The sequence below is a fragment of the Oryzias latipes genome, chromosome 9 (genome assembly GCF_002234675.1).
Source record: "Oryzias latipes chromosome 9, ASM223467v1".
Taxonomy (NCBI): Eukaryota; Metazoa; Chordata; class Actinopteri; order Beloniformes; family Adrianichthyidae; genus Oryzias; species Oryzias latipes.
Window position 1 is genome coordinate 30390975 of NC_019867.2, and position 13780 is coordinate 30404754.

Consider the following 13780-nt stretch of genomic DNA (forward strand, 5'->3'; position numbering starts at 1 on the left):
ACCCTTGAAGTTTCATTTTTATTCAACCATACATGTCTTCTGGATATACAGCTCTTTCTAGTTGTTGTTTTTAATAATAAATGGTTAGTAAAACATTTGTTCGGTGACTTATTAAAGTGTAGGTTTATTTTTTCTGAGGGATAAACCAAAAGTCTCCCATACAGGAGCAGTTAGAGGGGTTTAAAAACTTTCATGAAAGTCATTGGAAGCGGAAGTGGGCGTGGTTTTCGATGACGCGGAGAAGTAGAGGTCCAATAGGCGCGCGAGCGCGGCGCAGCTCTGTAAACGCTGTGGAAGAGCACATCCGGCTGGGTCTGTGCGCGAGCGTTTCCTTTGTCCGCGAAGGGCGTGTTCGCTGAACGTCTGCCCCGCGCGCAGCTCCTGTCCCAGGTAAGAAAACTCACCCTTTTCCCGCCACCTGCCAACGTATGCGCGCGCGCGCTGGCCTTACTAAAGTCTGGAAGTTCCGTGCTCAGCTCGAGCGCAGGGGTGCGTGACTTTAGACCCGAGGGGGGAGTTCTGTGAGGTTCGGCTGCTAACGGAACCTGAACGAAGCAGTTACGATGAAGTTGGTGGTTTTAGAAAAGTTTTTTCTTAGAAGTCTCGCGCGCTCACGTTTGGTGGTGGCTTGTAGCAGACGCACGAGAGCGCGCGAGGCAGAGTGTTGTGATGGGAGACATTTGTGTGCAGAACCGCGTCAGTCCGCGAGGCTGTGATACTAATCTAAAGTAATCCAGATGTTCTTCACGGGAGAAGAAGCAGCTTCCAGCATGTCCAGAACCGAGATGGTTCCGCAGAACCAGTCAGAATCGAACCCAGTGAGATGAGGAACTCAACAGGTGGTAACTCATCATTATCTCGACATATTTCAAGTTTTAAGAAACGTTTTTTAAAAAAAACATTTTAAACTACACAGGATAAAGGAATAAATAGAAATAGAGCCCAACTGAACTGAGGTGAAGCTGAACTCACGTTGTATTTATACTGAATGGTTGAGAGCCTCAGCAGAACACCTGGGGAAGTCATTCTCCACCTGCACCTGTTCTGTTGGTGGGCCGGGTCCAGACCCTCTGGGTGGATTTCCAGCAACCAAACTACCTCCACCTAAAACGACTACATTCCTGTTCCAGGTGTACGCGTTTTTTCATAAACCTTACTCCTACGTCCCATAATTCCTTGTGTGTTAGCAGTGGGCCATTTTCTCCCCCAACATCAGTTGCAGGCGTTGACCCTACATGAGAACTGGACTGAGTGGCCCCTCCCCCCTGGGAGTACCTACTGGTTCCAGGAAACCAAACTCCCTCAGACTTCTATGGAGAAACAGCTGTTCTATTGGTCAGAACAACCGTTCTGGTTCTGATACCTTTTTAATAGGCCTGCACAATATACCGCAAATTTATCGTTATCGCAATATCCAGCTCTGCAATAGGCATATCGCAAAAGACTGCGAATATCGCAATAAATCGTAAACCCAAAATGTGTTAAAACAATCTTATGGCAGCTTGACGCTTTTAAATAATCAAATAAATCCCTTTATGCTTTGACCAATCAGATGGAGGCCTATTATGTTAGATGTTTGTCACCTATGTCAATGAGGGTCATTTCGAGTGTAATTTTAAACTGTTTCTAATGAAATGGGAATGATGTTTTTGGCATTTTTCTATTTTTTTATATACCGCAAATTATATCGTTATCGCAATATTAATCTTTAATATCGCATATCGCAAGTTTTCCTCATATCGTGCAGCCCTACTTTTTAACATGATAATCCTTTTTTTTTCATGATGATTTAGTGCAACTTATGCAAGTTATACACGGACCAATCAGAAGCCTGACCGTAAGCGGCCTCATGTCTGACGTCCGAGGTGTTTGCTTTCAAGTGTTGGTATTATGAAGATGCCATTTTTAAGCCAAAACAAATAAAATAATTGATTGTTTTCTAGGACGTAGTCTCTGTAGAACAGCAGGATTTCATTAGAATTCCACCTCTGAGTTGTTGGTGAAGAGTAAGACCCCCCCGCTGTCACCTGTTTACACACGCTCCCACTAGCTTACAGCCCCTCTAACCGCACATTAACGGTGCATCATCAGCGCCGTCCACTCGTTCAGTTTATATCCAGATTCCAGGAAAACAAAGACGTTCGTGGATCCATTTGTCTGACAGTGGACGATCAGAAGATTCACATTGACTTGTATAAAGAATTACTCAGGAATGCAATATTGATCTGAAGTTTTTTTTTTTTCAATGCAAGTGTCCTCCATCATCAGAAACAGGTACAAGAACGTGTTAAAAACCCTTTTTTCATTGGAGTGGGTGTTTAACGGCTCATAAATAACTAAAACGTTGCTTCTGAGGAGGACCATTTGAAGTCTTACCACTTCACTTCCTGCCTGAGTGCCCCCACCTTTTTATAGACACCTCCATGTTTCCTAAGCGTCCTAGCTTTAGATTATATAAAGCTATATAATCAGAGCTTTTAGAGTGCTGGTCTACTGCGTTTCGCTTAGCATAGAGTATCATAGTAGTAGGTTTCACCTCAGGTGAAACGTCTTCTAACTTTAAAAACTAAGTCCAGATGACAGCCCCTAAGCCTACTACTATGCTGGAATCAACCTGGATGAATGAGAGTCTTCATAACTTAGCAGAGAGTAATGCTTAACTTGACCAGCAGCACAGGGTAGCAAAGACAGAAGGGGGTTCTGCTGATGTGACAGGTCATTAAAGGGCGCCGTCCGGCCCAACGCCACCAGCCGTGAACGCGGAAACAGACGGCTACCACATAATAAACCTACAAGAGTTTCATGCTCCTACATGTTTGAAAGGCTGGAATGTAGGAAACTGAAGCCATGAGGATGTTTGCACACAAAGACTGTAGAAAACTCATCCAGAAACCTGCATGGCAGCTTCTGACAACAGCGCCCCCTGTCTTTATTTATCGGTGGTTCTGTTTGCATCAACTCAGTACCCAGGCTAACATCTAGACCACGGGACGCCAACCTTTACCCCTCAAAGAGCCATTTGGGTCAGTTTCCCACAGAAATGAAAACACAGGGAGCTGCAGAACCCTTTGGAAAGCCCGGTGTTTCCAGTGATGCTATTATTTAACTCCTTTTTAACGTTCCTGAAGAGATGTTCATTTTGTTTTGGATCCTCATTTAACAGATGAGAACTATTTACAGAGAGGCCACAAAACTAGCAAGTGTGTCGTCGTCAACTAGCAGTTAATCTGTTTCTCCAATAGATTATTGAAAAACAAAGAACTGTTTTTCTGCTCTGGATCAGGATGTGTTTTGGGCAAAAGCTGCATGTTTATTCTGGGATGTCTCGCCACGTTTGAGACTTTGTTGTTTGCTAATTCCTCTTTATATATATGATTCATACTGGTAAAGTCGTTGAAAGCAAATGAATCTGCCCAGGTGCCATTAAATGTACTGTTTTCTTCAGGAACTTTCATTTTCTCCAAGTTCTCCATCGTTGTCCAACCCGAGTCGGAACATTTATGGCGGGGGGGTCAAACTCATTTTCACCATCAGCATAGTGGTTGTCCTCAAAGGGCCAGATATAACTTACACAAGTAACTAAATGTAATGAAAAATAAATGTAACTACTCCTTAATGTTAAATAACTCATTATTTAGTTACTATAATTTTTTAAAGTGACAGTTGCATAGAAAACATGTTTGCTTGTTACTCTAACATAAATCCTTTTACATTTGATTCTGTCAGGTTAGGTTATATGGACAGTGTTTAAGTCCTAATGTATAGCCGCCCAATCCCATATTTCAAGTCCGATTCCCCCTAGATATAAATAAATACCTAATACTCTGCCCGTTAGTTTTTTGTTTTGTTTCATATTTTTTTTATAAACCTTTCCTGTGTACCGCTTGCCAACCGTAGTCGTCAGCACTGGGTAGCTGCTCCAGGGACGAGCAGCTCGCCTGGTTCCGACCCGCTCCAGGTTCAGACCTGCTCCCAAAAGTACAACAGCGGGTCAAACAGACGATTCTGCATGATGAGGCTTTTTTTCATTCTCATTCAACATGTCCTGTCTTTTAGACAAACTTTTCCTCCTTCTGCCCGCTCGCACATCCCGACGCTCTTAAGGCACCACGACAACCTCAGAACATGATAGTTATTTTCCAGAACCACAGGGATGAGAGACATGCGGCTCTGGAGCCGCAGGTTGCCGACCCCTGGGTTAGACCATTGACTGTGTATCAGAACTGGACTGAGTGGCCCCTCCCCCCTGGTGTCCAAACAGGAAGTGGCTCCAAGAAGCCAAAATCCCATAAACATCTAGAGAAATAAACAGCTGCTACTCAGTCATTCTATTGGTCAGAAGAACCATTCTGGATCTGAAACTTTTTTTTAACATAATCCTCTTTTTTTCTCATGATATTTTTATTATAAAAGTATAAACTGATCAATCCGATGCCTCAATAAAAGTAGGTGGTGGCTGTTGGCCGCAACGTTTAAAACATTTGATTGACTGATTTTGTGTAGCCCACCTTCAAGTGTTGGAGGAAAGTCTGTCCCTTCTCCTCTTTGAGTTCAAACCTGAGCTGGATTTTGTTCTCCAGCTGCTGATTCAGACCAGAACCGGCCCAGATGGAGGACAAGGCCCGCCTCTTCCTGCAAAAGTTTGTGCAGGAGTTCCCAGCGGCTCTGGAGAAGGACCAACCGCTGCCCGCCAGCCCCCAGAGCCGCCGGGTGTCTGAGGAGGAGCTGCCGGGGGAGAGCCTGGAGCTGGGGCTGAGGCTGCTTTCATCCAGGTACGGTGTGGGGGGGTCTGCTTTTGCTGCTGCACCCAGAATCTTCAGGCAGGCTGTTTTATTAAAGTCCCACTCCGATCATCTTTTCATCCATTTCCAAAGCGTTCCCGGTGGTCTTCTCATGATGATGATGCAGTTTTTAGCCTAAATCACACAAACCTGTCTAGGACCTAGTTTCTGCAGAGCGGCAGGAGTTCATTAAAACTTCACCTCTGAGTTGTGGCCGGGACTGTAGACGTGAAGTGAGCCTGGCGCCCCTCCCCTCTTCGTTACTGAGAGCTCTCTGTTTACAGATACTCCTGCTAGCTTACAGCCCTTACAGCAATGTTGGAGCTATCCGGCTGTACAGTTCTGGGCCGGATTCCAGCTCAGACGTGGAAAACCAAGACGTGAACTCACCTGCCTCTTTATTATTTACACCTGTTCAACTGCTGGTTAATGCAAACTTCTAACCAGCCAATCACACGGCAGCAACTCAATGCCTTCATGTAGACATGGTCCAGATGATCTGCTGCAGTTTAGAGCATCAGAATGAGGGAGAAAGGTGACTGAAGTGACTTTGAACATGGTTGTTGGTTCCAGACAAGCTGGTCTGAGGATTTCAGAAACTGCTGATCTACTGGGATTTTCACCCACAACCATCTCTAGAGTTTACAGAGAATGGTCAAAAAAGAGAAAATATCCAGAGAGCAGCAGTTCTGTGGTCAGAAACAGTGGCGGTTCTACCCTGAATTACTCCCCGGGCGAGACCCTCCTCTGGCGCCCCCCCCCCCCCCCAATAGAGTCACTTTGTCCATTTATTGTAACTGAAAATACAGTTAGGAAATATTTAATCAAACACAAATAATCTGAAATAAATATTATAAACTACAAATCACACTAATAACACACTAGAATAAATGTAACTGCAGCACTAAGAACAGAAAACACTAACTAAAACCTAACCTTTGTGGCCTTCCTGATGCAAACTTGTCAATAACGTCATCATATGAAATCTGCTCCCCCCCTAATGATTGATACTAACAACAGCAGGTTAGTGAGTTGCTCCTGAGACATTGGTGATCTCAGGTATGCCTTGATCAACTGGAGTTTTGAAAAGCTAACAGCAGCAGCAGCAGCAGCAGCAGCAGCAGCAGCAGCAGCAGCAGCAGCAGCATGCTACCATCACAGCTTATTTAACATTATGAACTAATATACAACAATAAAACACAACAAAAACTTTGTGTTACAGCAGAGCAGACAGACACACGAATCATAACTAATGTTACAAGTTAAGGCAGAGCAAACATTTAAGAATAAATATCTTAAAAATGACGTTATTTGCAATATTTGGGCCTACTTCAGTTTTGGTCATGATAGACCAAACAAGAGATTTTTCCTCTGCAACGTTGTTGTTGTTGTTGGAGGGCAGGTAGCATTCGAATTTAGAAAACGTGCATCTAGCTATGCGATAATACCCTTTTCTTTGTCTCTTTTCTCCTCTTCTTCTCTTTTCTTTCTAAATTGGGCACCAGCTTTGACCTTTTTTCTCCATATTTCAGATGTTTCTGCATTTAGCATAAATGTCCTGACATAGGTATCAAGTCTGTCGACTAAACCAACTGTCATCTAAGTGAAGAATTTTTTTTGTTTTCCCATTTTTTATTTGGGCATTTCACACAAAAATAACCAAAAAAGCATGATTTTTTTTATACCTTTTTTATACCCGCAGCCCCCCCTTCGTCAAACATTTCCTGCAGAAGCGCGTGCAGCTGCACCCAGGGGCGCCAATTCGCTACATGGCGGCGCATTTTTTGTTTTTTCATCAAGCACTGAGCCGCGGCCCGCGACCGTTGCCCCCCTGGAAGAAGATCCAGCCAGGTTTGCGCATGCGTTTTGTGCTCCGTGCTCACCTCTCAGCCTGCACCCTTCACCCCGCGCCCCCTCCCTTCTCCTTCTTCACCCCGCGCCCCCTCCCTTCTCCTTCTCACACACATTTGCGTCTACTTCTCAAAGACAGGAGGGAGCGCAGCTGCGGGGCGGGGGCGCCGCCAGGTTTCAGGCTGTTACAAACTCTGTGATATAAGTAAACCAATAGTGGTGCATAAAGTATTTTACAAGAGCTGAGCCGCTGGCGCCGCCCCTCCGTCATTTTTCCGCCCCGGGCGATCGCTCGTATGGCCCGTGCCTAAAACCGCTACTGGTCAGAAATGTCTTGTTGGTGCCAGAGGTCAGACTGGTTCCAGCTGATAGAAAGACAACAGGAACTCAAAGAGCCACTGGTTCCAACCGAGGTCTGCAGAAGAGCATCTCTGAAAGAACAACACGTCCAACCTGGAGGCAGATGGACTACAGCAGTAGAAGGCCACACCGGGTACCACTGCTGTCCGCTAAGAACAGGAAACTGAGGCTACAATTCACACAGACTCACCAAAACTGGACCATAGAAGATGGAAAAACGTTGTCTGGTCTGATGAGTCTCCATTTCTGCTGCCACATTCAGATGGTAGGGTCAGAACAGAACAACATGAAAGCATGGATCCATCCTGCCTGGTATCAAATCTGCAGCAACTGTGTGATGCTATCCTGCATGGATCCAAGCGGATGCATCAGAATGAAGCGGAAGCACATTTTTTACGTCTCAACTGCATGCTTTTATTCCATCTGCTCCTGATTCACAACAATTTGAATTAAAAACGTACTCTGAAACGCATTATTATGCTTAATATTTTTATGTTCTCCATCATGGGACCACAAAAACATGCTTTTCATGGGAGTGGGTCTTTAAAGTCACCATCAAAGCAGTCTTCCAACCATCACTGTTCTTGATCCAAAGCGTTCTTCATCAATTTTAGAGGTCCTCTCCTCAAACCCGAACGTCTCTGCTGAATATTTACGGTTCTTTCTTCAGTGGAAACGTTTGTTTCTCACTGACACAGACTCTGGCCACAGGTTGGTGTTTTAAAGGGAAGATTGTTGATGTTTCATCAATCTGAGTTTTCTACTGCGTTCTTCTCCTGTTAGCATCAAAGTTGATCTTGGAACCTGGCGCGCTCCTCAGATCTGACTGGCTGTAAAATCTGGAGCTCGATGTTCTGAGACCCTCAGTTCTCTTCCTGCTGGTGCCGCCGTAACAGGAAGTCCTCACATCCCTGCCTGACGAAGCCCATTGTTCCCTGACTTCCTCTTTTAGTCGCAGAGAATGTGCTGCTGAAGCCCAGCGGAGGCGGGGCCAGCTCCTGGCCCGGTTCTAAGGTCCAGCTGACCGTTTGTGTCTGTGTGTCTACGCAGGGACGCTCCTACTGGCCTCAGCGCTCTCCTGTGCCGGGCCGCCATGACCCGGCTGCTTGCAGACGACCTCTCACCTTTCCACTGCAGCCGAGAGGCGGAGCCTGACAACGGCGAGGAGGAAGTCCGTGAGTCCTTTCAGCTTCTAGTGACAATACAGGCCCCACAGCGCCCCCCCCCCACAGACAAAACCGGTGCGCTGTAGGGGCCTCTATAGTCAGAAGGGGGTCTGGAGCGTGGCTGTAGAGGTCCATGCACTTCCTTCCAAGTTATTATGTAAATTGTACTTAGGTGTCATTTTTTTAGTAAGTTCATGAATGGCATCGTGTTCTAAGGCTCTTTGGATTAATGTGACGCCAAGACAGACATTTATAGGAACAGAGCTGTGAAAACAAAGAGTCTGGAGCCTTAAAAGTCTATGCAAACACACCTTTTTGGAGTTTAAAACTCACCGTCACGCACGACCACACAACACTTTAACTCTGGCTCTACGTGCAGAACGTGCGGCCATTGCATTGATTTGCATCGACTATGTAGAGAAATGGTAGAAACATATCATTTTATAATAATGTGGAACCCAGAGTAGTCTGGGAGGGGGACTGGGTTCTGTTTGCAGGTTTCTTTGGGTCCCCCCCCTCATCGTAGCTTTCTCTCTGATTCAGTTCTTCAGTCTGAGGCTGTGCAGCGAGTCTTCATCAACAAGATGATTGAGGTGGCGTTGGAGTGGAACCAAGACCTGCCCCCTCTGCCCCCCCCCACATTCCAGTGCTGCGTTCACGCCATCAAGAACGGGAGGAGGAAGATGGAGGACAAGCACGTGCTTTTGTCCGAGTTCAATCAGCTGTTTGGCGTGGAGGTACGTCAGGAGCCGCAGGTTCCTCCGCCATGTTTCTGTGAGGAGCCCAACCGCCACACCTGTCTGTCTGTCTCCAACCTGGACCAGGACGGTGTGCAGCGCGCCTTCTACGCTGTGTTTGACGGCCACGGCGGGGTGGACGCCGCCACCTTTGCTGCCACTCACCTGCATGTCAACCTTAGCCGGCAGGGGGCGCTACAGAGCAGCCCGGGCCCGGCTCTGAAAGCTGCCTTCAAACGCACAGACGACATGTTCAGGAGCAAAGCCCAGAGAGAGGTATGAGTGGGCGGTTCAGGGGCGGAGAACATGGGCTGTGGGCGGAGCTCCCTCTGGAAGTGCATGTCTTTGTGTTATCAGCGCCTACGGAGCGGCAGTACCGGCGTGGTGGTTCTGATCCATGACCAGGAGCTGACTGTGGCCTGGCTCGGAGACTCTCAGGCCCTGTTGGTCAGGGAGGGGCAGGAGGTGGTGCTGATGGAGCCCCACAAACCAGAGAGGGAGGTAAGTAAGGACGGCTGCAGGCTGGCTTAGTTCTGGAGCAGGAAGGGCCCGAGACCCGGTCCAGGACTGCAGACCTTGTGAGCCCAGCAGCTGGAACTCCTGCATGTGACGTGTCCCCCCCCCCCAGGATGAGAAGCAGAGGATCGAGGACCTGGGTGGATGCGTCACCTACATGGGCTGCTGGCGCGTAAACGGCACCTACGCAGTCTCCAGAGCCATAGGTGGGTGGTGCCAATAGGGTCAAAGGGCATCTGTGGGTCGGTTCCGCCTCATCGGTTGGGTTTCCGGGGTTTTCTTCCCCCTCCAGGTGACTTTGACCAGAAGCCCTACGTGTCTTCAGACGCCGACTCCTCCACGGTGCGGCTGCAGGGCAACGAGGACTACGTGCTGCTGGCCTGCGACGGCTTTTTTGATGCAGTCCAACCTTCGGAGGTCCCCCAGCTGGTGATGGGGGCCCTGCAGGGGCTGCCCCTCCCCGAGGAGGCATCTGAAGCTCAGCCTGACGGTGGGACGGGACAGACCGTTGCTCAGAAGCTGGTCGCTCACGCCAAAGAGGCCGGATCGAGCGACAACATCACCGTCCTGCTGGTGTTCCTGCGTCCACTGCCGGATCTGGGCTGCGCCACCGGGGGGCGCTGCGCCTCGCCGCAGTCTTCTGCAGAGGCAGCACCCTTACGCGGGGAGGCAGAGACCTGAGCGGCCCGGTTGGCGCCTGAGCAGCACCATGTTCAATGCCATACAGAGACTATTGAGGGAGTTTCAGCAGGACCAACCGAGCCCAGACCGGCTCCTCTGGACCCCCCAGAACACCGGTCCCTCATGTGAAGGACTGTCTTTAAGGCTTCATAAGTTGTTCTCCCACAGAACCTTTCTGCATCAGCAGTTCTTCAGATGTTCAGCAGCTTCTGTTTTTCTCTGTCCAGTTCGACTAAATATGTTTGAACTGGACCAGACCCGGTTCAGGAACCGCCCTGAGAAAAAGCAGCGAAAAACCTGAATGTCTTCAGAACCGCTGATGGAGACCTGCAGAGGTTCTGGGTCTTTGAAAGAAAAGCTCCTGCATGTGGGCACATTTCCCCTCAGCACTGGCTTTGCAGAAGTGGTTCTGGAACTTGGAGGTTCTGAGCGGTGCAGTTCTGAGGTCCGGCCCACTGACCTGAAATGTTCCCTTTAAAGATCACAAACCCGGTGTGGAATTCTGCCGCAGACCGCCTGACTGAAAGGTCACATAGTATTTGGTTCCGAAGGGATCCAGAGATTTGGACCAGAACAAGGTGAAAGGATGAATTAAGCTTCAGATCTGGGCGGTTCTTTCAGAATATCCCAAATGTGTCTGACGGATTCGGACTCGGCCGTTTGGTTTGTCTTCAGGGCAGAAAACTGCAGCTGTCCTTCAGTTCTGATGCCTTTGACCTTCTCATTAAAGAGCTTCAGCTGCATTTCAGAGACTCCTCTTTGGCCCGTCTGACACGTTTACATCAGCTTCCGCGGCCAGCAGGGGGCGGCGGCGAGAAACGTCCACTTCCCGCCTGAATCAGCATCTAAAAAACAAACGACACTTACAGGAGCCAAATCCGCCTCACAGCTGACCACAGGGGGATTTTTAAGCAACCCCAGCACAAATATGCGCTCCATCATTGTGACGACGGACGTTTCAAAATGTGCTGCATCGTCACAGGGCTGCCGGCCGGAGCCTAACCCGGCTGCTGGCAGGCGAAGGCGGGATGCGCCCTGGACAGGTGACACAATCACACACCCATTAAGCATTTTTTTATATTTGATACTAAATACAAATGGCAGGCTGGTGAGGAGAGCCTAAACAGCTCTATGGATGCCTGTCTGACCTATTTTATTTAGAATTGGTTGCCCTGGTTACAGAGAAGAATAATGACTTTAACCCTTGTGCCGTCTTGTGGGGTCATCTGGACCCCACAAGATGGCACAAGGGCTAAGAGATTCAAGGTCAGTAGTTAACAATCCACTCATTTAAACTTCTTGCTGCAGACATGGGAGTCTTGGTTCACGGTTCCTGCTTATCGGTTTGAATCCCAAACTCCCTCCGCTTTCCCAGACTTCTCCTTCCTCCAGACGGCATGTGGGGAAGAAAAAAATCAATCCCAACACGGCAGCCTTCAAAAAGCAGTCTTAAAAACAGCCGTTTGGATGATAAGGAAAATAAAGTGCAGACATCCAACAGCTTTTTATCCGAATGTGTGATATTTGTGTTTTCTAATGCTACAAACGCTTTAAAACAATAAAGAAAACTCTTTGGAGGGGAACAGGCTGAAGACTTGAGTGAATAAGCAGTGAAGAATGAGGTCCTTGTTAAATCAGCAGCACCATCAGTTTCTGGACCCCCCCCCCTATGACTGCTGCAGACGTCTCCAGACACCAAAGTTTCATTCTTTTGGTTCAGACTATGTGCCAAATATAGAAATGTTCCATCCAGGAATGTCCTGTTTGCCAGCAACAGCAGGTTTGACACCAAAATCAGTCACCACAGCACATCAGATTAAAAAAAACACATTTAATAGAGTTTCAAACAAATTAAAAAACACACAAAATGTCATAAATGAATATTTGACAAAATGACTTCTAATAAAGCTGTTGAAGTTCTCTTTGCTGTAATTCTCTATTTTATTTTATAGCAGAATTGATAAAGATTCTGTAACATTTTTTGCCATTTCAGAAAAAAGGAAGAACCCAGAGGAACAAAAACTTCCTTCAATTTCTGATCAGTGACCACAGCACATCAGATTTAGAAAAAAACACATTTAATAGAGTTTCAAACAAAGTGAAAAACACACAAATGTCATCATAGCTTTTTAAACAGTGATCTCACCTATCCTACATCATTTTGAATGATACCTTTTCTCACTGTGAGACGTTCACTTCATCTGAATTGTTGACAGACTTTCTGGCAGTGAGCATCAGGATGTGTTTGACTCTTTATCAGCACAATAGAACCATTCAAAGCTTCTTACAGCAGAACTGAAGTTTCTACATGTTCAGTAAAGGTTCTGTAAATGTTATTGAAGTTTCACTAATGAAGCGGCTCCAGATTCTCCTGCAGACTGAAACTGAATGAAGTGGCCTCTCCTAAAAACAGAAGCAGATACTTATTGTACTTTTTTCCCCTCTTTCCTGCAGACATCCCATTTCCCAGAATCCCCTTCTTGTCCAGTTTTGCTTCAGGCATCCTCGGTGAGCAGCAGCTCCTTATATCTGTAACGTTGGGTTCATGTTTGGGTTTAGCTTTTTTTGGGGTTTTTGAATATATTTTTTTCTTAGTGTTGAGGTTTTGATTTGCTTCCACATCTTTGATTCCTGTCGTCACGTCAGGTTTTGGTTTCAGTTTTCACAGCAGTTTCTGATTCTGATAATCAGCTTAGCTTTTTTGTTGTCCAGGTTTTGACCTATTTTGTCTTATTTTGAAGGTCAGTCAGTGTTCATGTTGAAAAATGTCTATGAGCTGTTCTGCTGCCAGTCATCTGCTCCTCACACCAAGTCAGGAAGTTCATGAATTTCCGAGAAACCTTTTCTGCAATACAATAAAAGATTCTTGCTTTTTGAAGTTTACTGCAATGTGAGGTTTCATGTTTACACGGTGACGAGGCGGCGTGGAGGAGCGGGTTAACGGCAGGTCACCATATTTGCTTTAGAGAAGCAGAAGTGAGAATTTGGTGGGAGAATTCCACTGAGAAGCTGCTGAACACATTGGAGACCAAAGACCTCAAACGGCACGACGCACTTCTGCTTTAAGAACCACAACTGGAAAGGCGGCTAAATATTTGGAATATCCCTTCCAAAAGGTGAAGCCCATGAGACAGAAGTCAATGATAAATCAGCTCATTTTAACGTCCTTCTCCAGAAAGTGTCAGGATCATTTTTAATGGAATATATATGAGTTGGTTAGACTTCATGTTGTGTTTTCTGTTTACAGTTGGCTCTGTTTTTCATTTTGGTGTCTTTACCTCTCAGCAGATAAATGTTGGCCCATTTAAGTGTCTCCATGAACCCGTTTAGAGCAAATCTCCCTCGTAGGGTCGCTAGACGAAGAGGGGTTCAAATTCCCCCACATGAAAATTGAAAAGGAGGTCTGCCACGTTTACCAGACTAATGCAACGCAGGTTCCATCCCAGAGCCAGGTCTAGAGTTCTCAGGCGCACGAAATGGAATCTTAAGAAAGTACAAGAAAAAGCAACATTTCACCCTTGTGCTATCCAAGGCACTTTAACGTTGGGAGTGGGTTCATCTGGACCCCACAACCGTTCTTGATCTTCACTGGTGTCCATGGATTACATGAAATCCTCTCCACCTTTATCCACCTTTGTCATGGTAGGGAGAACACGTCAATGGAAGGGTGGGGTCATCTGGACCCCAT

General features: G+C 46.8%; 1 protein-coding gene across 1 annotated transcript; it reads left to right on the forward strand.

Moving 5' to 3' along the window:
* Window positions 1-268: 268 nt before the first annotated feature.
* On the forward strand, window positions 269-11675 carry ppm1f (protein phosphatase, Mg2+/Mn2+ dependent 1F). The gene is made up of 8 exons (XM_004072956.4): window positions 269-390; window positions 4581-4772; window positions 8043-8167; window positions 8702-8895; window positions 8983-9171; window positions 9253-9396; window positions 9524-9617; window positions 9704-11675. Exons 2-8 carry the CDS (start codon window positions 4609-4611, stop codon window positions 10090-10092), a joined length of 1299 nt encoding a protein of 432 aa, XP_004073004.1. The 5' UTR covers window positions 269-390; window positions 4581-4608; the 3' UTR covers window positions 10093-11675.
* Window positions 11676-13780: the final 2105 nt, after the last annotated feature.